This window comes from Lissotriton vulgaris, chromosome 1_1 (genome assembly GCF_964263255.1).
Source record: "Lissotriton vulgaris chromosome 1_1, aLisVul1.2, whole genome shotgun sequence".
In the NCBI taxonomy this organism is placed as follows: Eukaryota; Metazoa; Chordata; class Amphibia; order Caudata; family Salamandridae; genus Lissotriton; species Lissotriton vulgaris.
The window spans coordinates 833,274,751-833,297,061 of NC_141685.1; the positions used below are offsets into that span (position 1 = coordinate 833,274,751).

The following is a 22,311-nucleotide window of genomic DNA, read 5'->3' on the forward strand; positions in this document are numbered from 1 at the left end:
ATGGGCTGCAGATGGTACATTATGAATAGACTATACAGCAGTTATTTCCCTAGCGGTGGTCACCAGTGTCTGTTGCAACAGTCTGAAATAAAGTCTTTAACACCATCGCTGCTAGCGATATTTTGCTGCTGTGCTGTAATTTTCAAAATGCCATTGTTTATGACGAGCTGGGCTCGTCATCAGTGTTTGAGGAGGCTACACCATGACGAGCCCAGCTCGTCATCAGCCTCGAAGGGGTTAATACAGCTTGTCCCACTCTAGCCTGTTGTGTTGCCTGCACATCTACACAGTAGTGTTTTGTGAAGGTATGCGGTGTAACCCAGGTAGCTGCTTTGCATATGTCATCTAGGGGAATGTTTCCTAAGAATGCCATAGATGCTCCTAGTTTACGTGTAGAGTGAGCTCTAGGAGGAACAGTTAATGACCTCTTTGCTTTTAAGTAGCATATTTGTATACATTTTACAATCCACCTGGCAATGCCTGATTTAGAGATGGGATTGCCCTTATGTGTAGGAGAAAAGAAGACTGGTAGTTCCACTGGCTGATTGATGTGGAATGCTCAAATTACTTTAGGCAAGAATTTTGGGTTTGTTTTAAGAACCACTTTATTTTGGTGTAACTGCATAAATGGTTCTTGTATTGTAAACACCTGCAATTCACTTACTCTTCTGAGTGAAGTAATAGCTATAAGAAAGGTCACCTTCCATGTGAGGAATTGTATTTCACACCTATGCATAGGTTCAAAAGGTGGTCCCATTAGTCTGGTAAGTACTATGTTGAGATTCCAGACTGGGGAAGGTAGTAGTCTTGGTGGAATGACTCTTTTGAGGCCTTCCATGAAAGCTTTTATTGCTGGTACTTTAAACAGGGAAAGATGTCTGTTTTGTAGGTACGCCGCTATAGCTGCAAGATGAACTCTAATAGAGGTGTACTCTAGGTTACATTGCTGCAAGTGTAGTAAATAGCAAATAATCTGTTTAGTGGATGCGTCCAGAGGGTTGATGTTGTTACTGTTACAGTATACAGCAAACCTTTTCCATTTTGCTGCATACCATGCTCTGGTGGTAGGACGTCTTGCTTGCTTAATGATTTCCATACAGTTTGGAGGTAAATCTAAGTATCCAAATTCTATGACCTCAGGAGCCAGATCGCTAGGTTCAATTGTTTGGGATCTGGGTGCATTATTTCTCCATGGTTCTGTGTAAGGTGCATGGGTAATAATCTCAGCTTTTGATGTGGCACCTGTGAGAGTTGCAGTAGCGTGGTGAACCACGGCTGTCTTTCCCACATGGGTGCTACTAGTATCATTGTCATTGAATGTTGTTGCAGTTTCCAAACCACTAATGGAATTAGCGGGAGAGGGGGAAAAGCGTAAGCAAATTTGTTGGACCAATTTATCCATAGCGCATTGCCCTGGGACCGGTGGTGTGGGTACCTGGATGCAAAGTTTTGGCATTTTGCGTTCTGATGAGTGGCACAGAGATCTATCTCTGGTTGTCCCCACCTTTGGAAGAATGGCTGCAGTATTTGGTTGTGCAGTTCCCATTTGTGTACTTGTTCTGACTTTCTACTTAGGATGTCTGCTATCTGATTTTGAACTCCTGGTAGGTGTTCAGCTAACAGATAGATCTTTTGAGGAATGGCCCATCTCCAAATGTCCTGTGCTAGTCTGGATAGTTGGAGAGAGTGTGTCCCTCCCTGTTTTTGAATATAATACATTGCAGTCATGTTGTCTATTCTGATCAGGACTGCCTTGTTGAGTATTTGCATTTGGAAAGCTTTTAATGCTAGAAATACTGCTAGTAGTTCCAAATAATTGATGTGCAGTCTTTTTTGCTGTACACTCCCTTTTCCCTGCACTGTATATTTGTCCATATGCGCTCCCCATCCGGTGAGCGATGCGTCCGCTGTTCGTATCACTTGTGGAATCGGTTCTAGGAACGACCACCCCTTGGAAATGTTTGTTGTGTTCCACCACTTCAGAGAGCGATGTGTGCGGTCGTCTACCAACACCAGATCTGTAATCTGACCTTGAGCCCGATTCCACTGTGTCGCTAGACACTCTTGCAGTGGACGCATTTGTAGTCTGGCATGTGGAATAAGCAGTATGCAGGAGGACATCATCCCTAACAGCTGCATGAACACTCGAGCTGCTAGTGAGTGTTGTGGTTGAAATTTTTGGATCAGCGTGATCATTGTTTGGATCCTGATTGGATTGGGGTATACTTTGGCTTTTTCTGTGTCTATAGTAGCCTCTAGGTATTGTTGAATCTTGTTTGGTTGTAGGTGGGATTTTTTGTAGTTCACCGTAAACCCTAGCTGGTGCAGCAATTGAATGGTCTTCTGTGTGTTCTGAAGACATTCTTCCTGTGACTTGGCCTTTATTAGCCAATCGTCCAAGTAAGGGAAGACATGTATTTGTTGTCTTCTTAGGTGTGCTGCAACTACTGCTAGGCATTTTGTGAACACTCTTGGTGCCGTTGTGACCCCAAACGGAAGGACTTTGAACTGATTATGTTGTCCTTCTACTACAAACCTGAGGTATTTTCTGTGGGCTTTGTGAATTGGGATGTGAAAGTAAGCGTCTTTTAGATCCAGTGTAGAAAGAAAGTCCCCTTTCTTCAGTAAAGGAAGTACTTGTTGGAGCGTGACCATGTGGAAATGTTCCGAGTTTATGTATGCATTGAGAGGTTTGAGGTCTAAGATTGGTCTTAGAGACCCGTCTTTTTTGGGGATTAGGAAGTATAGAGAGTATACTCCTATCCCTTGCTGATGTTTTGGAACCTTCTCTATGGCATGCTTTTGTAACAGCGATAGTCTTGACTCATTGGACGCTGTCGGGGGGGATGTTTGGTGGGGTAGCTGTGAGTTCTAGGCAATAACAATGTTGGATAATTTGTCTCACCCACCTATCTGATGTGATGTTTTCCCAGACAGTTAGGAACTGTGATAGACGTTCCCCGACCGGTGTTATATGGCCTGGGGGGAGTTGTATTAAGTCACTGTTTTGGGGTTGGGGAGTTGCGGTTATTATTTTCGCGTCCTCTACCCTTGCTGATGTTTTGGAACCTTCTCTATGGCATGCTTTTGTAGCAGCGATAGTCTTGACTCATTGGACGCTGTCGGGGGGGGATGTTTGGTGGGGTAGCTGTGAGTTCTAGGCAATAACAATGTTGGATAATTTGTCTCACCCACCTATCTGATGTGATGTTTTCCCAGACAGTTAGGAACTGTGATAGACGTTCCCCGACCGGTGTTATATGGCCTGGGGGGAGTTGTATTAAGTCACTGTTTTGGGGTTGGGGAGTTGCGGTTGTTATTATTTTCGCGACCTCTACCCTTGTTGTTGTTACCTCTGTAACTGCCTCTTGAATTACCTCTGGGTGATATTGGTGTAAAAGAGGTAGATTGCTGACTTGTGCCTGTATTTTTTGACCCCCCTCTATAGGTGGACCTACGAAAGGAACCCCTTTGAGTTGGCTGTAGTAATGCTCCCATTGACTTAGCCGTTTCTGTGTCTTTTTTCATCTTTTCTAAAGTCTCATCTGTACCGGAGCCGAAAAGTGTTTTTTGATCAAAAGGTTGGTTCAATAAAGATGTTTGTACTTCTTGTTTGAACCCTGAGACCCTAAGCCATGCATGTCTTCTTAGCATGATACTGGTGTTGATTGATCTTGCTGCAGTGTCTGCCGCGTCTAAGGCGCACTTAATGGAAGTGTTGGTTATCATCTTTCCTTCCTGTATAAGCTGGTCTGCCCTTTTTTGATGTTCCTTAGGGAGATGTGTGATGAGCTTTTCTAACTCATCATAATGTACTCTATCATAGTGTGCAAGTAGCGCTTGTGTATTAGCTATGCGCCAGCTGTTTGCTGCTTGGGAGGCCACTCTTTTGCCCGATGCATCTATTAACTTTGACTCCTTATCAGGAGGAGGAGCTTCTCCTGTAGATAATGAGTTAACTCTTTTACGAGCGTTTGTAACTACAAGCGAGTCCAGAGATACCAGTCCTTTGATAAATATTGGGTCCTTTAGGGCTGCCTTATATTTTTTTATCAATTCTTGGGTTGAATACCCTAGCCCTCACTGGGTCTTTGAATAGGTCTGCTGTGTGACTGAGAAGACCCTTCAGCATAGGTAGAGTGCCTGATGTTCTTTGTGCAGCAGGTAGCGTTTCTAAGAGGAAATCCTCTATTTGAGGTTCTGTATGTAAATCTACCTTATGGTATTTTGCTGCCCTATTAATCAACTGCACAAAACCTGTGTTATCATCAGGTGGTGAAGGTTTTGAGGGGTATAATTCTGGGTCGTTATCATCCGACCCTGCATCATGATTCTCCCATGGGTCTTCCTCATTTGGGATAGTGTCATCATCCCCATGAGGTTCTCCCTCCCCTGTATCACTGTCTACATCTGTTTGAGGTGTAGATGGTCTTGGTGTAGAAGGTGGAGGAATAGCTGGCATAGTGTGAGGAATAGGATAAGAGGGTGTGTCTCTAGGCCGAGGAGAAAGAGGAGGAGTTGTATTTGTCCCCATTGTTCTCTTTTTAGGAGGAAGAGCTTAGTCATCTAGCTGTTCATTCTTCCTCTTTTTCTGTGATTTTGTCACTACTTTGCCAGTTTGCGGATCGATAAACAAAGTCTTTTGTTTTGGATCTGTTTGCTGCTCCTGTGTCGGTACCGAAGTTCTTGGTTCCGAAAGGTGCCTTTGCTTCTGACAGTCAATGTTCTGTGTTTTCGGCACCGAGAATCTGCTCGATTCAGATTTTTTCGGTGTCGAGTGAGTCTTCGACGTCGAAGCAGGTTTCGGTTTCGACATGGAATGTTTCGATGCCGAGCTTTCCTTTGTATGGAGCTTCGGTGTCGATGTCGACCGTTTCTCGGATCCGACATGGTGGGAGGCCGAGAGTTTCTGTTTCGATTTCGTTGCCGGGCCCTAAGGCGGGGCGTCGGAAACTTTCTTGGGTGGTCTGACCTGGCTCGAAGGCAGGGTCGGTACCACACGGGTTGGTTTTTTGGTAAGGGGACGTCATCACTCACGGTTTGTTGAACGTCGATTTCCTCGACATCAGACTCGTCCACTTCCGACCCAGACTCGTCTTCATGTTCCTCTTCTTCTTCGAGGTGCTGGTCCTCGAACAGCTCCGGGATTGCCTCCAACTGCATTCTCGAAACCTCGTGTCTTCGAACTCGACGGTTTCTAATCGTCGACTTGGAGGAGAATGCTGCGCAGGCTTCGCAGTCCCTGGATTTGTGTTCAGGTGATAGGCAGAGATTGCACACCTCATGTAGGTCCTTGCGTGGGAACTTTGCACCACACGTTGGACATCTCCTAAATGGAGTCCTTTCCATGGACTCCGGGCTGGCCTACGTCGAGAAAGGCTTCCCGGTAGTCGACGTAGAAGAAAATGTTTATTGTTGGAGTCGAAACGCGTCGGAATGGAAATGAAATCGCGTTCGATAACAATACCGTCGAATTGGAAAGGGAATACGCGCCCAAATATCACTTCTTCTAGAAGTCGATCTGGAGCGCCTCGATCCTCATCCGAACCCGATGGCGGAAAAAAAACAATCTAAGGATGGAGCCTATGCCCATGCGCACTAGCACCCAAAGGAGGAGTCACCAGTCTACAAAAGACTCTCCAAGAGAAAAACAAGTGCAATCATCCGAGCCCAACACCAGATGGCGATCTATTCATAATGTACCATCTGCAGCCCATATGCCTCGAACACAGAGTTTCTGTAAATATTTATCATTTGCACATCACCAAGTAAAGTTTTCTGATTTGTTCTGCTCCTATGTAAATCTTTGTTTGCACCACACGTCTGAATTACAAAAAGGGTTTCCGTACTTCCTGATATATTTTGAAATACCTGTACTATTCATTTACAAGATGTTTATATGTTGTGTGTTAGAGAAAAAAAAACAGACAATCATTGTGAAACAAAAAGGGGCAAAATGTGAGACCGCTCACTTGACAAAAACCTCTAACTGCAATAAAAGAAAAAAACTAGACACCATTTTCCAGGACATAAGAAACAATTGGTAAAAAGACAAATTGACATTTGACTTCTGTCCTTGAACAGACAGGAAATGTGTAAAAATAAAAAACAGATATAACAGCACTTTATTGCTCAATCACTTTCTGAAGGAAGAGAACACCTGTTCCTTCCAGTTAAAGTTTACTCGCCAGAATGACTGAGTAGGTGCTAAAAATGGCTTGACCTGATAAAATCTTATTTGCCATAGAGAGTGGGTGAACAGATTTCAAGGACTGCAAGGGCCGATTACCCCCGAGGATAGCCTGGCAGACAGGGCTGGGATGAAAGGGGACCTGTGCACTTCAATGGAGTGCTTTGAAGTCACCCCCTCTCCACATTTGGGTGCTCTGTCAGGCTAATTTCTACTGTGCTACAAGGAATGCTACTTTGCCAGACTGCTGCTACGAAAAACTACTTTCTGCATCGCTGAGCTGCCCTGCTGATCTCTGCCATCATTAGGACAAGGACTGGACCCATCTCATGTGAGCCCAGAGTGACTCCAAGGGATTGCTAGCCATCATAGACTGTTCCGCAACCTTGCTGCTGCTGGACTCTGCCATCTGGGAGTCCTCCCTGGCCAGAGGTGCCAATCCAGTCCTGGGCCTTCGCATTGGGTTCAGCAGCTGTTTTAATCAAAAAAATTAGACGCATTGCTACCTTTATGCCGATTATAAATGGCGCATCTCCTTCAACGTCACTGTGCAGCTCCTACAACGTCTCAACGTGGTAAGGCCCAAAGCCGGACTGCGAGGCTCAAAGATGAAGCAGCGCCTTCATCACAAAGGGGTTGGCTGACGAAGCCTTCAACAGCAGGGATCGGTGCAGATGCTTCGCCTCCATCCAAGGTATAGATGCAGCATCTCCTCGACTCCTCGCATCGAGGCTTCCGTCGATGTCAACGCTTTGCTTTACTAAAGGTATTCTCAGCAAGACCTGCGTGAGTCCTGTATCCAGCCTGCCCCCCACAGGGGTTGTACTGAACTTTGGAGTTACCCCAGTCCAGCACAATCTCACATAACCTTTTAGTACTATTGATCTCTATGCACTATTTTTGGTTTATTCTTTAAAAATTAATTACTCCGGTTCTACTTATTGGATTTTTGTCGTTTTGGTATTTACTTTCTCATACAAATATTCTCAATTTTTCTAAACCTGTGTGAAGGCTTTTTGTGGCATATCCTTGTGCTACGGTGTGTATTGCACAAATACTTTACACATTGCTACCTTAGATAAGCATGACTGCTCTGTGACTAGGATTGTGGTTCCTACTGGGATAGGGTGCATACCTCTGCCAAATAGAGATCCAATTTCGAACAACGTGCGAACATATGAACTCAATCTTAAAGTTTTTTTGGGCCACATGTTTAGAATGAGTGGTCTACCACCTGACCCCAAGAAGGTTGCCCACATCAAAGGTTCCATAGCTAACATCTTTGTATATGCACTGTGGAGTTTGTAGGGGAATTTTAACATCAGTGCATGATTCCTACTAAAATGAGCCACCTGTAAGCAGCCACAGTGACATTTGGAAAAAAAGGATTCTTTGACCTGAGAGTAGGGTCTGCAACAGGAGGATGCTTTGACATTGTCAAGAATGCCCTCATGTCTAGCTCCCAATGTAGTCTATAAAAACAGATGAGGCCTCTAATGAAAAGAAAAAAGTCCATGTATGACTTTTAATCCAGTATGAATTGTACAAAGACTCTGGAATAGTTTGAAATGTGTTTCCAGTTCAATTTCTCTAAACAATTTCGTTCTTAGGTATAAAGTTGCAACCTTTGGGTACAATAACCAGCCATGCACTTTAAGAAGTTACAGATCAGCCTCCATGCAGGCATGTATGCAAAGGAATAGGAAAAGGTTATTGGTTAGAATTAAATCGGACCATCTCAGACTGGACCATGATCTTCAATTAATAACTCTTTCCAAAAGAGCAATCTCATTAAACTCAAAAAATACCATTCCCTCAAGGGTTACGGACATTTAATCTCTATTGCCAGGGCAGCTGTAGGTCCTTTCAAGGCATGGCTCCAATTTCGTACAACAAAAGCTCATTTTTAAAAGGGAAATATAAATATTTTCCATTTTGAGAAGCCAAACCCCTCACTCCGCTCTTCAACATACCCCTCTCCCTTCCTCAGTTACCTTACAGGGGCTATATTTTGAGTACAATTTATCTTAAAATGTACCCTGGGAGGCCTTCCAAGTGTGCACTGTTTTTTAGATCGAAAAAAATCATAATTTAAAGTCTGCGAAAAGCCATGAACCAGCAGGACACACGTAAATTATTTTAGTAAAGCACACATACCAAATCAGAATGCACAAGCCAAGCTCTAATATACATGCTGTTATTTCGTCGAATTAATTACCAGAGGAATGACTGCTATATATTGAAAGAAATATTTCTTGAACAAGGTCGTATCTCTGCTTATGATTCCACTGTGAAAAATAAGAACATTGAGCACAATTCAATATTCAGACTCCTACAATGAAGGTTATGAAATGATTGGTACACAACTCTGCGTGCTCATCTCCGTTAGGCCAAGTACAGTAATATAGCATCTCTTACTAATACTCTTGTCAAGGCTCTCTTACCTACAAGTGGAGCTCAATGAAATACAGTATATGGACTCCTTTTGGACAAAGAAAAGTCCCAGCATCTTAATCCAGTGAATTTGTTTTAGTCCCGGGTATCCAAATACTCGCCCTCTGCTTTGCAGTTCTTCCCTTCTTCTAAGGATCAGAGCATCTCTGCCTTTCACCATTTCTTTGATGGGTGGGTGGATGGATGGATTCCTGGAGTGGTGGCGGGTTCCAAAAAGGAGTGCACGACAGAACAGATACAGCAGAGTGCTATAGCAGCTCGGCAGTCACAGATGACCAACTGCCGACAGCACTCTGCAGGGTGATTCCAGATGGCTAGCAGCACAGGCCAATGTGAGCAGCAGTTCTAAATCAGTACTACGGTGCTGGACACAACAAGCCCAAAGATGAATACACTACAACCCACCCATTTGATTGTGCTAAAAACACATGAGCCCTGAAACAGGAAATCAGCAGAACGAAACAGGAGAGATGAGTAAATGCAGAACTTCTTGCACAAAAGGGTCAGGGAAGTTTGAGACTAAACTTTAAATTGTGTTAAGATTAAGGTAAATCTTAAGAGTCAACCTCCATCAGGATGTTAGCATTGTTGCACAGACACTATACGCAGTCATCCAATGCTCTCTTCAGCAGGCCACCACCTTCCTCCAAGGTTTTTCCTGGGAACTCAATTCCTCTTTATCAAGTGATCCAAAAAAACACTACGCTACTGAACAATTACAATCACTCTTTGAAATGGTTTTGCAGTAACTTAGAAACTGAGAATCACAAACCTTGAACATTAAGTGGAGCCCAAACTTCGTTTTTGTGTACTAGTTAATAAGGATGGTTATGCGCTTCTGTCGTGGTGTCTGGCAGAAAAAGGGTATACACTGTTTAGCTTTGATCTTGTAGGCGCCTTTTCAATGGGACAAATTTCAATCAAAAATTATGGTGTTCATTGAATTCTTTGAATCTAACCAGTGAACCGAGACTGGGCCTGGCTGCAAACATTTTTTGGGAGTTTCACCAATACTGCAGTTTTTTCACAACCCTCGTTTTATAAATTATATACAAATTCAAAAGACAATCTTTCCCACTTTATTTCTTCAAAATTGCCTGTTGATCCAACACGTATGAATAGCCATGCTGACATTTATTAGTTTTTCATGTTTTTTGCAAAATCGGTTCATCATCCAAGATCCAACTGCAATTTTAGTATGAAAATCTGTATATTTATTTAGGGAGCAAACCAAGATCTCCAGGAGCATAACTGAATCCTTCAAAATACTTTCAGATGTACAGCAATATTACCTTCTTGACCTTGCACATAATGCTCAGTAGTTTTACTACCTTTAAAACCCTAACAGCTTCTATTTTTCTTTCAATTAACTTCAGTCTTTTCTTGCTCCCTTCTCTTGCCAGTCCGTACACCATTACAAAAGTAATCCATTATCTGTTTTGATTAAATAATGATAACCTCCTTCTCAATAGATGGAAACAAGCTCATGCTTCAGATTTTCGGAAAAACGTCAAATTCTAAAACGAAGATGCCATGTGCAAGCTATCTATTTTTTGTTCAACATTATTTTGAAGCAATCTATTTATTCAATCATTGTCACTCAAAAGATAGTATACTCTTTCCAATACTTGTCGTAGGAATCCTTATGCAAACCCAGTAGGTAGGGTGTGCCTGAAATGGAAATGTCACCCCTTTAAATTAATTTGTACTTGCAGTTGTCAGTAGAATATTGCAAAAATATAGGGTGCATGTCATCACATATGCATATGGTGTTCAGTTAACAGGCCTGAAAAAAGTCCTGTGTGCAAGTTGACGGTTCTGCGGTTTGCGACACGATCTGGTAGCGATTGTATAAATTATTTTCGAATTTCAGTCCACCCAAACTGAAGTTACATTTCTCCACTGCTATTTCCCATTACTGAAATGTTGTCTTCTTTGGGCCACTGTTCAACTCGATGCTTTCTGCAACCTTGTCATCTTTTGCAAATGGGTAGCTTTTTCTGCTCTGTAGATTAGTTCTGTAGAGTTGTGGGCTCCAGGCCCACATACTTTGTGATTAAGTGTGACACATACACCTGAGTATATGGTGCTCAGAACTGTCCACGAGCACATGCACTTGGACTCTTATTGGCAAGGTCACCTGACCAGTGATGCCTGTGTTAGATGGTGTGTGTGGTGGTGGTGGTGGTGGTAAAGACCAGCCCTCCTGGGAGTAGCTGGTAAAACACTAGACTGTGTCCAGTAGGACACAACAAGTTCAATATTCAGGGCATGCTTTTTTTCCAAGATAGTGTTGCCCTATCTTCTTTTCACATTTTGTCACAACAATGAATGTCTTCTTTTTCTTCGCTTTGGAATCCGTATAACCGAGAGACTCCTTAAAAAAAAGACACTACACTCTAAAAGCATTGTTAACATGTCAGTGGGTAAAGAAGCTAAAATCCAGATAACACCTATTGAAACACTCAGTTTTCCAGTACAAGAGAAAGAGCTGATAGAGGCTTGACTGAAAGGTGCGGCCAACTGCCATACCAGTCACACAATCAAGAGAACGGTAATCCCGAACAAAAAAGGACTCAAAGGGAAAATTTAACATTTTTCGCAGAACAGAATCATTGCATCGGATGCTGCTAGGAGTTAATGATCTCCTTGGAAGGAACAAATTGTTTTCCTTCAAGGGAACTGAAACTGAAAATATTGCAATAGGGATGTCTTGCATTGGGTGAATCAGTTCAGTAAAATGATTTAGGTATAAAAAGGCGAAGGGCAGGTCTACCGCAAAGAGTGGAAGAGCCGAATTGTCAGTCCTTTGGGGCGCTGTCTACCTCAGACAACTTCTTTAAACTACTAAATCTTTTTGGCACCCTTAGCTTGAAAGGCTAGGGGATCACCACATACAGCAGGCAGAGTGCCCAATATGGGCAGTGGAATCACCACTCAAGTGTCTCTCACCCTTTCAACAGCGTCTAAGAAAGGTTTTTGCATTTAAATAAAAGCTGAAGACCTTTTTGGGAACAGCTGAAGACCTTTTTGGGAGCAGTTGAATCGTTGCTTATCTCATTAATGTACTAAAGTTAAGCACCCGGTATAGCTAGTTTGATTGTTATTTAGAAGTAATTCAGACATTCATTCGCCAGTGAACAACATATAAATTCTTTTTTCTATATAGTACATCTTGAATGGAGTGTATAATCTGTACATGTCGAACAAACGAGAAAGGCGAGTAACAAATCTCTATATCCATTACAACTACAGAAAGCAATGCAAATCAATAATCCTGTACCATTCTCGCACATCCTCTGTAAAGTCAATGGCACGAGGCAGTCTACTCAATTAAGGCAACCTTTCCCAAAAACAATATGCAAAGTACCTTTCAATCATAGTTCCATTCTGGATCATCCAAATGTCGCAATAAGTCCGAGCGATCAGCATAACAGCAATCAGAGTTAGATAACCTGTCTAGACGAGACATAGGAAGTGGTTAAACCAAGGAAACTATGCTTGCAAAAGAAATGATATACTTTAAGTTAATATGGGATACTCCAACAGAAGACTATGTTTAAAGTGTGCAGCACCATTGAAATACAATTTATTATTAAGAATATTTATCTGAAACAGTCAGGATTTCCTACTTTTAAAAATACTGTTTACCAGTCAGGGAATCTGATTAAGTTAACCCCAGCATATCAGATGGAAATGAGCGAACATGAGTTAATGAAGGACCTTGAAGACTGCGCTGATTGGACTTGCACGCAGCATATCAATAAGCAGCTCAAATGCAATAGTACAGTAATGTGCTAAAGTTTTATTTACTTTCAAATATTTTTTCTTGGTATTCAATACAATCCAGGATCAGAATCTCTACACATTCTACAGGAAATGTTCAGGTGAATCATTAATAGTTTGTATAAACAGTTTCAAGTCTTGGGACCTCCCCGTGCAGCTCAAGCAATAAATACATTCTGTACATTAGGTAGTCACAAAGATGTGACACAGAGTCTCCCTTTACAGTAGATATCCTTCTCAACATTACCATGTAACTTTTTTTTCAAGTTGCAATAGCCCTTAGCGGTAAATGGCCTCAATATATACGTTCTACACATCCCTCTCTCTTCAAACATCCCTACTATGAACTTCAGGTTCAGTTTCATCCCCACACAGGTCTGTGAGCATCTGTCTCTAAGCTATCAGGTCATCCACTACGCATTCAGATAGATCTCGCAGCCATTTCTTATATCCGGATGGTTGGGCGCTCATCCATTTGATGGCTATCGCCTCTTGGCCAGCAACAACCCCAGTGTCAGAATTTACAGCCAAGTTTCATTTTTTGCAGGGGTGGTGGTGAGGTCTAATAAGACGTTGGGAGGGGTGCCTTCAATCTCCTATCCAGTGGCCGCTTTTAGACTCTGCAGCACGTCTCTCCAGAGGGATGCTATACCTGTACAACTCTATAACAGAGGCAACTAAAAACTTCAGTCTCCGACGCTAAAGTTAAAGATACAGGCCTCCCTCCGACACCCTTCTTCCCTAAGTAGATCACAGGATCCACTAGACCAGGTGTAAACACCTGCTATGCTGGCCAATGGCAAACATAAGAAAATCAAGTTGTTAGGAACATTTTTAAAAAACTATTTGCAAATCAAGTTTTGTTGGCCAGTGTTACACGCTGCTCAAATGAACTGACAAAGTTCTTTAAAAACTGTCTGAGTAGAATCCTTTAAAAAGGTTGAGTGTGAACGCACTATTCAAATTAATGTTGTTTTTTTCTAATTTTCTAGTAGAGAGTAATTTCGAAAGCATGTACTTTTTATTGTAATCTGGTTTGAATGCAACACCTTTTTAGATTATTCTTTTTATTTTTTGAAGGGCACATTCTTGTACTTGCTACAGACTGTGCTATGAAATGTTTTAAATTAAAATACATTAGCACACAAACAAAATGCTCTCCAATAGGCAATCACGTTACTCCCTACCATTAGCTTACTAAAGCCCGAAAGAGGAAGCCAAGAGGTTTTAGAGTACAGAATATTTAATAGGATCATCAGTTTAGGAATCTAAGACTTGTTATTAAACTCACTGACTACCTTTTCACCCCATGAGCAAGTCCCTTCTTCTGCACTCGGTTACCCAGATTGATACTTAAACACAGCACTGATCTATTCAGTCTTCTATTTTGGTCCAAAACTTAAAAGGACAGATTATGGTGCTCAAAAATTGAATTGCATAATATTTATCATGGAAATTATTTTCTTCTGACATTTTAAACATGTAAAATTCAGGAAGTTCAAAATTATATAATTACTTTTAAATGTCTGTGTATGAAATGTTATTATTTCCTTTCTCAAAAAAGTGAATGTAGATCTGGCAGATAATTAATTTCTCCTGATTTTTATAAGCTAATAATTACAAAACATTTTATATATTGGGCTGTTTTTTCAGCTGCACTGTACATCAATTACTAAGCTAGAATGAGAATGCCAAACCTGTGCATTTAACTTGCATACTTGAAGTTAAAGAAATAAATTAATATATGTTCAACGTTTTGGGATGAACGAAAAATAGATTTTGAAATACTTTTACAGGATAACACCCAGTCTGACTAGTAAATAAGATTAGCCAGGTTATGTAGTAAAATAGCAGCACAAAGAAAAAAACTTACCTCTTTACAAATTGTTTTAGGAACTAATATTTTCAGGATTCTCCCGATTCTTGCAAAGAACACCCGGTCCACCATCGCTTTTTCTTTCTTACCATCTTTCTGTTCAGCAAAACAGAGGGCAGACAAGCACAGGTTTTATTAAAATATAAATTGACAAAGCACAAGAAGAACCACAATTATTTGGGTCTCAAAATGTTATAACGGTCTAGCATTTGTCTGGAAATGAAGAAAACTATTTTTAATTTCTGGATAATTAATATTGATCATAAGAAATGCCACATTTCAGAATTTGTTTCTTAACTCAAGGAGGAGGCAACATTATTTCGAACTATTACAACTAAAGTAACGAGTTCACAGAGGAGGTCGGACTACTGACAGGTCACCAGTGCTCGTTACTCTCCTGCCACCTTTCTATCTCTCCCAGCTGGAGATCATGAATAGCATCACCGACTGTATTCATTTAAAATGACATATTTCACTGGGTCATTCCAAACAAACAGAGTGATACAATATTACAAATGCATTTGTGGAGCATTGTTGGGACAGTAAACTCACATTTGTACATCTCATAAAGCCACTGCAGATATCTTAACACACTGTGTAAGTGTGTTTAAGCAGTGTAAGCAATAACTACATTGAAATCTTTTACTCAGTTGTGATGCATTTATTGATTATTAATGTGAAGTTCTGTGTTGGGGATAGGAGACACTTCACATGTTCACTAGTGGGGTTTTGGACCTCAGCATGACGTTGTTCCCGGGCTTCTAATCGTAGGTGGGCTTCTTCTTGGTACAGATGGAAAAATGATTTCTGCCCCTTAGCTGGCTCAGGATAATCCCCCTGGGTCACCTAAGCAAATGTTAAAGAACTCTGTAATATTGGCAGGTTTCTTGATTTGCCTGCTGAATACAATTGTGTTGAAATAAAGGGTCAGAAACATGATCCTAATCAGTGGTTGAAGTGTGTGGGGGGGGGGGGGGGGGGGGGATGTATTGGGAATGGTGCTTCGAATCTTCATAACATGTGTATTTGTAAAGCGCACGTTCACCACTATGGGTATCTTGGCGCTGAATAACAGATGTTTTTTGTTACCCAACTCAATGGTACTCATTTTATCGACCTCAGATGGATGAAAGGCTGAGTGGACCCGCCGGGATATGAACCTGTGACCATGAGGTCAAACACAGGCCCTTGAAGTAGACTTATTCGTCCACTGAGCCACCAGACCCGGCACTTCAGGTACTTCTTGTTGCCTCACCCTCATTGTACTCATCATAGTTACCATGCTGTATTTTGCTTTCTTTTTCCTTAACTTTTTAAAACATACTACAATGCGTTTACGATTTTTATTGGGTGTGGAATCAACTTATGTTTCGCAGGTTCTTGAGGATCAGTGATAACAAAAAAATGCAACAACAGATGCTTGATATGTACCAGGCTAAGTGTCTATTAACTCAGCAAGTGCTGGTTAACCGGTACACTAAAGTATCAAAAAACAGAATTCTCAAGAGTACAAAGCCAATCCAGTAGTGACAATTTCTCTATTTAAAGGCCACCTCCATCCTTTACGGGATGCAAGACCCTGGCTTCATCGGATTGGGTTGTCTGCAATGCATGTAATGTATTCACCAGCTTCTTTGCTGCACTGCACGGATTTTATTCACCCTGGATAATTTCACTTTGTAAGAATCTTTTTATGGAGCAGAGTGATGTCCAGCAGTCTGCTATTCCTAAAAGTAAGCAGATGTGCAATGAGATTTGGTCCTCTGCACATCTTACGAGGCACCTTGCAAATAAGTCTAAAAAACTGATCGCAGGAGTCTGCACAGGGAAGGCCATCCAGGGCTATTTCTTGCTTGCATTCTGAACAGTAAATAGGTCTGTTCTTTGACCTGTTCCACAAGTAACCCCTTCCCCACATCAACCAGCTGCAAACCAGCTCCTACTGTAATTCCACCTTAAGCGAACTGCATGCACCATTTACACCTGCATCATTAATCCACCAGTAAAGTGATGAAGTTGGACCAGTTACGCAGCAGAAAGAAACAAACAGAGGATCTTAATCATTAAATGCTGTAAGGATTCAATTTATTTTCCGAGTAGAGCGAAGATGCAAGTAAGCAAATTATTATGGAACTTGTGATCCTTGCCATCAACTATATTATAGCTAGGTGAAGAGGATGTATACTACCTGCAGGCATTTAAGAATCAAGGAGCGATCATTAGGTTTACTTGTTGAATCTGGAATACATAACGGTTGTAAATTAGTTCCTGCATTTCTACAAATTGCTGGCAAAGCGACTCAGTGTCAGCTCATCGCAGTCATCTGCCATGAACTGCAGGTCGAATTGGAGTTTCAGCAAGGCCATTTCCAGCCGCTGAGCTTTCTCAGGCTGATCAAATATGCCTCCCACTCTGTCCAACTATGCCTCCCACTCTGGCCACAAACGTTTGCAATTTGGACGCTATCCCAGTCTAATTGTCCACAGAGGCAACAGATTTTTCCAATTTTAGTTTTCAAATTCATGAGATCGAGGGAGAGTTCAGTTATTCAGAATGCGTATATTCAGCATTAATTAAGGCATTACAACCAATACGTTACGCATCTACAATGATACACCCTTTTGGATTTTGAAGACTGACATTCAGCCTGTATGTTCATACCACATCAAGCACCTAATAACTCCAGAACAATACCTACTTTTTAAATGTTTATACTTGGGGCGTCCTGTGGCCACAGTTAAATCTTTCGAGCACACTTCAGGTAGGAGACTGCTGAAAGAGTGCCACTTGCATAAATATATTCAATGCCAATCAAACTACAGTAAATGATCAAAAATAGACCGATTGTTGAGCAACTCTGGTGTTTAGGTACTTAAGATCTCAGGTACCGTTTTAATATCTTTAATTTTGATGTAGGAGAGCAGAATTGCCTTTGACTAAAAAAATGATAGCCTAATGCTGGGATCACTTTTCTGGATTGATGTGGGGAATCCTCACATGAAACCATGAAGAAAAGAAGGTGGGCTCATGAAAAAGGTCTCAATGTACAACATGGAAACACCATTGTCTACGACTGAAATACATTTAAAATGCAATGACAGCATGATATTTTTTATTTATTTGAAGAAAGACGGTTAGACGGAAATGCTAATTATGCTCTGTGTATATTATGAACTAACACATTGATACCCTATGTGCATAGGAGCCATACCATACAAAACTCTTAAATGTAAACAATTTCTGCTCCCTCAAACTTTCTTTTGATCAGGCAGTTCAGTACTGCCTCTAGGAACCATGGTAGCCAGCAGCAGGAAAAAGGCAAACAACCTCTAGATCACAGCTGCGTAGATAAGCCCTCACCGTTCACCAAAAGTCATTGCCCTTTACTCTGAGCCTCTCAGCACACATTAGAATATGGTTCTAAGATAAGTCCTATCAGTGGCAAAGTTCACTTCCTCAACCTTCAGGTTGGGTCTTCACCAATTACTATCAAATAAAAACAAATGTTTGTAAGAGAACTCTTCCAACTATTCATGTGACTGTCGTGCAAGTTAAACCCAACTGCAAGTATAACAAGAGTAGATCTTTTTCAGTAGTACGGGGTCACTTGTGACCATTAGACATGGGCATAACTGACCACTGTAGCTTCTGAAAACAGCAGAAATTGTATTTCTCTTAATGCCTTCATTGCTCCACTTTGCCTGGAAGTTCGACTGATGACACTATCAGATGAATCGCCAAGGAGACTTACTCAGGAAAAGTTGATCTGTCCAAGAAAATTAAATTAGAAGAGAGCACAGAGTAAAGCTCACAACCTACAGTTTTGAGAAAAGTTAAACCTTTTTCCCAGATTTCCTTATCACAGTTTAAAATGAGGTACATCATATCCCGCCAGGTGCTATAACTCGTGCTGAGTTTTCGTATTTATAGCTTCCTGCTATGAAGCATCCATTGGTGGCATGGGAGTACAATTAACTATGACCCCCCCCCCCCCCCCCCCCCCCCCCCCCCCCCCCCCCCCAAAAAAAAAAGCAAGATCTAGGAAACATACTTTATTGACCAGGCCTTCAGAATTCTAAAATGAGGGTCTGGAGAACAGTAGTAATCTGTATATTGTGAGCACTCATAAGAATAAAGAGTGCTCAATCAACAAAGTGTCAAGCCAGAACAAATGGTGATAAATAAGTGGTTTAAAATACTTTAAATTCCAAGAAGATTTTAAAAAATCCACAGATGAAAGTTAACAGATTGACGGCCCAAAGATTTGCTCAAGAGCAGAAGCGTCTTATAAGCTCTGTTCTAGTATAGCCTAATAGTAAGATGGTGCGTCTTAAGGATACCTACCTGGACACAATATGTGCAATGTGATGGGCCAAGAAGCATAATGGATTACAGGAAATTAGAGGACTAAACATGCCTGGCTGTCTCGTATTGGCAGTTGGAGTGATGGAGTTATTTTGTTTACCAGCTCTCCATAAGTCAATTTCTGTTTCCCTGAACTTCACAATTAAGTGTGGTGCCTCTGCCGTATTAATCCAGACTGCACAGAGAGGGCAGTATACACTATGCTAAGTAGGTTAGGTAATCCTGGCAGCAGAAAAGCAAGACAAAGAAAAACAACAGGAGCTTTCCTTACTGTTTCAGTGTGAGGGCTTGCCTTCTGGTACCACCTGCTTTCTGTATAACAGTTATCCATATTCAGATCAGTGAATATGAAAGTGGATTGAAGGCCTCAAGTTAGAGAAATGGGAACATACAGGGGGGGCTGGGAAAGACGCAAAAAAGAAAACTTCACAAAGGGGTATTTAAACTTATTGGCAAATTGTTGACCAGTGGGTGCTGAAAAGCTGATCCCTGGCATGAATATCTAGTTTGTCCAGCAACTGATACAGGGATGTCCAATCATCTGCTCATAAAAATAATATTACTGAGGACTGTGTGCTGGTGGAAAATCTGTGGGCTTAACACTGTTCATCTCAAAACAAATCTGGACTAGGATCATGAAACAAGGGAGGATAATTTGTATCCGGAAAAATCTTTTTCGATGTTTCTGGAAAGGATGCATCATGCTTCTTTAATGGGCAGATAACTCAGTTGTGCTATTGTCTATTTGTCTAGTTTTGCCAGGAGATATTCCGTTTTGTATTACGGAGATACCCAAGACTAAAACAGAATGCACCACCTGTGTGATACAGGAGATATTAATTTCTACAGTATATGATTGATGCATTCCTTGGTTCTAAATTATGGGCTCACGTTTAGAAATTTGGTTTGGATATTTAATCCTCTTCTGTTGAAATATTTTGAGGTAAGACTGTTTTGATTGCTTAACAGTGGATGTGACCTGCAGTTTTCCTCAGTCATGTTCTCCAAAATAAGGTCAGCTATCTTTGAAGCGGTACTTTAGGATGGTGCTGAGAAATTGGCATGATAATGTGTAGACTGCATATTTACAGAACACATGTTAACTGGAAAATGGTCTTTTGGCAGACAGGGTTCAGCAGTTCTACTGTAGTGTAGTTCCTATATTCCCAATAGGCTCTGCACATTGGAATAATATATACTATAGTTTAGACGTAGGACTGAGGTCGACTAGGTCTCCGTCGTATATATTAAACTTAATTGTGAGTGCCAGCTAGCTCAGGAGATCACTAGAAACTCTCGAATAAACAAGAAGGGATTAGTTTCTGACAACCACATAAACATGACAACTTTGTTTCCCAAGAATAAGAAATCAATCAAAACAATAGACAACTATTTTACTCAGTCAATCGTGCATGCTTCGTTTCGCCAGAGGTGCTGAGAAAATAGAGAGACGGGCGTTTTCAATAAAAGGTATTTATTGAACAGTCTTCTTTCTCAAGCATAAGAAATGTACTGCTACAATCTTAATACTGGTTATAAAGTACAGGGCATATAATACGAAAAGTATTCTAAAGTAGTACTGTAAAAGCATGATATGGTTTCTAAGCCATAAGTTGACTAAATAAGCCTACCCCGGTGTACCTAACCTAAGTCTAGTACAAGGGAAGAAGTAAGTGAGGAGTAGCTTAAGTTTAGTATTTCTCTGCCAAGGAGCCATCCAAGAATTCTCTAAGGGTATAATCAGCTCTAATACCTTGGTTGTAGAATGAAGGAGGTCTTGTATCTCTCTCTCAGGACTTGATTTCCCAGCAACCCGCAAGGGTAGCCTGGAAACACTGGAGCTGGATTTCTCAGCAAGAGAAAAGACAGCGTCTTTCAGTGAGTCAGCTGGATGGTCAGCTTCCTTCGACACTTGCTCCTGCAGGGCGTCGGGCAGGTAGTTAGTCGATCTGCTCCAAACCACTGTGTGTTTGTCTCGGCAAATGTAGGCATATTTATAATTTGAAGGTGCAGAGTTTGACGTATGATTGGACTTAATAACGTCACTCAATGACCCAGTTCTGTGACAACTCCATGATTTCCTAGATAAATTAGTATTCAGGTGAGGGGAAGTCCCTAGCTGCTGAAGGCGGGTTTTTCTAAGAAATCGTGTTTGATTCTCGGAACTTAGTGGAAGTAGCCATGCCGTATTTGGGCTGCATAGGCTCAGTCTAAATATGGTAATGATTTCTATGCCTATATAAGGATTGGGTAATTTATACCTATATAAGAGTATGAATCGGGAAAATTACACTAGGGTCCTAGGTTCATTTACAACACCCACTCCACGATATTAAGTTCAATAAACTAAATGTATAAGCACTGAACATATTTAAGGCATGGTTGTACACAGAAAAAACGAGTATTTCTACTGTATGCATTTAAGGAAAATGATGTCATTCTAAGCATAAAGTATGATATCTGAAATGAAAACTGAATGAATCATGTAATTACATTTATGAAGATTGCTTTTTCAATACAGAAAAAAGGGTGAGAACATTTCATAACATAACATAGCATATCAATATTTATAGTATTGAGGATAAGACCAAATAATTCCTCTAGGAAGTGTTCAAAAAGAATTTCTTGTTCTCTAAGAATAGTTCTACTATAAGCAGATTAGTCTGTGCCAAAAGTACAATGTTTTGCGGGAGAAAAAAAATAAAATGCAATCGTTTCAGAAAAATAGAGTTCCAAAGTTAGAAGTCTTTGTTGTGAAAACGGGAAGGCCGAATTTCAGAGTTCAGGGAACGCCGTGTGCATGAATGAAGAGTTATTCTCGGTGTCAGGAGAAAACATCAGATAGTCTAGGCTGATAAAGAAATAGTCTACCACAGTAGGTGAAAGTGGAACTATTTCATCAAGTAGATCAAATGTGCACAGATGAGAAGTATTGCAGTCAGCGCTAGGTGCCGCCTTAGCAATGTTCATATCATATGGTACATGTGTGCCTGTTGATCCTCGTATCTCACCCTCAGTTAGACTTACTGGTAAGACCTCAATGAATGCAGTCATCAGGATTGGTAGCGGCTGGGGACAACACGATGCTTGAGTCGGTACCGGACCTAGCAAGGCGTCGACATCCGATGGCAGTACTGATGGAAGTGTAAGACAAATGTCCAACACGCATTCCTCTCCGCAAAGCAGGCATCGTAGAACAGGTAAGATGCAATCTTGCCAGATTGGTCTGAACGATAGAAACCAAGTTGTGTTCAGATCTCTTAAACGAGCCAAGCCAAGAATCTGTGTAATTCTCTCAAGATATCTCATGGCAAGGAGGCATTGTTCCATGGTATTTTGGGTATCGCTGGTGACCGGACTTGCCATATCGGAGCAGAAGGAATAAAAATAGAAATCCTGCTACGAGTCCCAAAATGAGGCAGACCGCCGAACACAGAGTGCACGAAATTTGGAAAAATGCTGAGGACTGCTCCAAATGGTGTTAACAGTCCCGAAGAAATGGTCTTAAATACATGTGCGATGCCACTGGTATCAGACATATTTAAGAGTGGACTTAACATTTCTGCGAAATGTACTGGGCAGTTTGTTGATAATAATGCATGTATCTCTGCAGAAGTCCTTGCAACTTGCAGATTATACG

The 22,311-nt window shown here is 41.2% G+C and overlaps 1 protein-coding gene across 1 annotated transcript in view; it reads right to left on the reverse strand.

Moving 5' to 3' along the window:
• ABCD3 (ATP binding cassette subfamily D member 3) overlaps positions 1–22,311 on the reverse strand; it is a 370,248-nt gene that overhangs the window by 210,115 nt on the left and 137,822 nt on the right. The window contains exons 3-4 of the mRNA XM_086957398.1: positions 14,304–14,402; positions 12,015–12,103 (exon numbers count right to left, since the gene is read on the reverse strand). Coding sequence (XP_086813524.1) covers positions 12,015–12,103; positions 14,304–14,402 — 188 coding nt within the window. The remainder of the gene's footprint in view (positions 1–12,014; positions 12,104–14,303; positions 14,403–22,311) is intronic.